The 3,449-nt window shown below is 39.7% G+C and overlaps 1 protein-coding gene across 1 annotated transcript in view; it reads right to left on the bottom strand.

The window, feature by feature from the left end:
* The window catches only part of KPNA2 (karyopherin alpha 2 (RAG cohort 1, importin alpha 1)), a 12,864-nt gene continuing 9,415 nt past the window's right edge, over window positions 1–3,449 (bottom strand). Inside the window, exons 7-10 of the mRNA XM_011931218.1 lie at window positions 3,061–3,294; window positions 2,634–2,816; window positions 783–932; window positions 1–178 (exon numbers count right to left, since the gene is read on the bottom strand). Coding sequence (XP_011786608.1) covers window positions 86–178; window positions 783–932; window positions 2,634–2,816; window positions 3,061–3,294 — 660 coding nt within the window. The 3' untranslated portion in view covers window positions 1–85. The remainder of the gene's footprint in view (window positions 179–782; window positions 933–2,633; window positions 2,817–3,060; window positions 3,295–3,449) is intronic.

Below are 3,449 nucleotides of genomic sequence, written 5' to 3'. Positions count from 1 at the left end.
ACCACATTTAAAAAGAGTTCTTAGTAGAGAAACAACAAGACAAAATACCATGGTACACAACAAATGTGTGCCTCAGCTACGTGATCTAAAAGGTAAAGGTCCCAGGAGCCCCATCCTGAACTTGGAAAGTGTAGCCTTCAGAGGTAGTTTCCGGCACAACGTTTTGATCTTCTTCTTCCTGGAAATATATTATAAAAAGAATTTAAGTATTTCAAGCAGCAGCCTACCTGGAAGTCTATATTTAATCTCTAGGTCTTGATCTGCATATTATACCTTTAATCCTGTATGATATTCTAGTATTTGACATAGGGGAGGGAGGGTCTCTGAAACTTTGCCAATTCCTGAGTGCCTGGGGAGTTGCGGGGCCGGGGATAAGGAATGCTACTACAGTAATAGAAATAGATTTTTTTCTTCCCCAACTGCCACTTTTCAATAGGAAAAGACTGTATTAGGCCCAGAGCATAGTGGTGGGTTTGGCCTACTTCTCTATCACCCCCTACAATGACACCCACTAACTTACCCTCCAGATAGTCTAAGATTCTCAAGGCTGTTCATTTGAAACTAATCTGGTGACTTTTAAAATCTCAGTTTAAAAAGATTTTATTACCATCAAGCCAAACTAGAGGGGCAAATAAGTACATTATGTCCTATGCACACTGATATTTTATTATATTTAACAAAGATATGAGACTTATTTTAAAAAGTATGAGGGGAAAAAAAGGCTCATGGCCTTGACTTTAGATATTTCCAAGTTGTTATTAATATTACCATCCATTACTCACCTCTACAGAGAAATACTTCTCAATTAAGCTTAACGAAGCCTTATACACAGACTCATTTTCATGGTTTTGTAGAGCTTCAATTTTGTCTAAGCCACCACATTCTTCAATCATTATACTAAGTTTCTCAGTTTCACCTAGTTTCTCAGCAGCCTAAAAAAAAAATTCCAAGTATATACTCTGAATGTTTTATTTTAATGAACAAAACAACATTGATAAGTTGAATATAGATACATGTTAGGCAGAAATAAGCACCTAACAGTTCCTTCAACAAACCTATCACTATCACAGTCCATCTTATATTTTGTTGAAACTCAATGTGATTGGATCTATACCTGCTTTTAGCACTACTTCAACTGGAGCCAAAGATCTTACAATCAATAGCTCTCAACTTTTTCTATGTATCAAAATCACGTGGGCAACTTTTAAAACACACTACATTCCAGTTCAACTGGTCTGCTATAGGAACAGGGGCTTATTGTTCTGTAAAAAATCCTTTATCATCACAAGGTGTAGCCAAGGTATCAAAGGCAAAGATGGCCTATGGAGTGCTAAACTAAATGTCTGACCAGAATGTGTGTTGGTATTAAGGATTTACTGGACATACGGAATGGTATGTAGGTTAGTTTTCCTTTAAATTTTTAACTTTAAAGAGATATACAAATATCTATAGATGAAATAACAGATTTGCTTCAAAGTAACCTATGGGATTAGATGAAGGGAAGAATAAATACTGGCCACATATTGACAAATTATTTATACACAGTGACAAATACGCCAGCATCCATTATTGTAGGCTCAACTTTTTTTTTTTTTTAGACAAGAGTTTCACTCTTGTTGCCCAAGATGCAGTGCAATGATGCAAACTCGGCTCACTGCAACTTCCGCTTCCCGGGTTCAAGCGATTCTCCTGCCTCAGCCTCCTGAGTAGCTGGAATTACAGGCGCCTGCCACCACGCCCGGCTTATTTTTTGTATTTTTAGTAGAGACGGGGTTTCACTATGTTGGCCAGGCTGGTCCTGACCTCGTGATCTGCCCACCTCAGCCTCCCAAAGTGCTGGGATTACAGGTGTGAGCCACCGCGCCCAGCCTGTAGACTCAACTTCTATATGTAAAAATCTCTAGAATCTAAAGTTGATGAGCAGGACTTACCTACCAGCAATCACTATGACAAAGTGCCATATGCTGGTATGCTTGGATCAATTAGGGATAGAACCAGAAGAAAAATGTAAGTTATTCAAATTTTTTTTTTTTCTGAGACAGTTTCACTCTTCCGCCCAGGCTGGAGTGAAGTGACACGATTTTGGCTCACTGCAACCTCCACCCCCCGCCCAGAGTTCAAGCGATTCTCCTGCCTCAGCCTCCCGAGTAGCTGGGATTATAGGCGCCCGCCACCACACATGGCTAATTTTTGTATTTTTAGCAGAGACAGGGTTTCGCCATGTTGGCCAGGCTGATCTCCAACTCTTGACCTCAGGTGATCCACCCACCTTGGACTCTCAAAGTGCTGTGATTACAGGCATGAGCCACTATGACTGGCCAAGTCACTCAAATTTAATTTCACCAAAATTCGGTATGAAATTGGGACATTAAATCAACCAAGTAAACAGATGTGATGAGTCCACATAAACTCCCGATGTCGATTCAGGTCCCATCATCCACTTGTCATCTCTTTCATATCTTTGATAATGCCTGCCACATTTTTAGTCAAAGGTGAGGCCCACCTAAACTTGCTTTCTGAATCTGTGGCTTACTAGTGAGTAAACTTACAACAGCTGCCCTCCCCCAGGTCTAAATAGTAAACTGATTACTATCAAGTTCAAATTCAAACAAAGCCACCTTGATAGGACTTACCTGAAAGATATTTGAAATGGCATCCAGGATAACCAGAATAATCTTGGTATCTTTTGCAGTTAAGAGGTTCATCAACGGTTCTATTATGCCACAGTGAACGAGGTACACAATCTGCTCAACTGTTCCACCACTAGTATAGTTGGTCACGGCCCATACAGCCTCCTTTTGTGTCTTAAAATCTGCCTATTAAACATAAGGAAATGGTTTTATTTCAGAAAGTTGCAAGAATAAGTATCCTAGAGTACTTTTTCACAAAAACAATGAAAGGACCAAGGCTCTATCCAACCGTGAGTGAAAGGGGTTACTGGGTATTTTTCAGCAAAGGACTCCAAGTAGAACCCAAGATTCTTGCACGTGAAGAAGCTTATCAAGCAGAGCTTTCTATAAATACTAAAAATGACTTGATTAAATCCTAAGACTTCATTACCTTAGAGAGAACACTGACAAGGAATGGGACTAATCCATGATTCACAACTTGCTGTATCTGGTCCTGACGGCCAGCTGTGATGTTTGACATTGTCCATGTAGCTTCCTTCTGAATGTTAGTTTTGGGGTTGGTGAGCAGGCTGGGAAAGACAGCGAGTGCTCCTGCATCAATTACAACCTGAGTCTGTTCATCTGTACCAGTGACAATATTCCCTATGGCTCTTAGGGCAGGAGTCTGGGAAAAAAAAAAAAAAAAAAGTTGATGCTGGTTTTCTTCCTAGCACTTCAGAAATTCTGTACCCTAAAAGTTTTAACAAGAGGTCCATCATGGCCTGAAATAGGTAATATTTCAATATTAGTATCAACTGATAACGATTTTTTTTTTTTTTT

Source organism: Colobus angolensis, unplaced genomic scaffold (assembly GCF_000951035.1).
Source record: "Colobus angolensis palliatus isolate OR3802 unplaced genomic scaffold, Cang.pa_1.0 Scaffold1, whole genome shotgun sequence".
Lineage (NCBI taxonomy): Eukaryota > Metazoa > Chordata > Mammalia > Primates > Cercopithecidae > Colobus > Colobus angolensis.
Note: the sequence above shows the minus strand (reverse complement) of the source record. Positions and strands in the feature narration are given on the sequence as shown.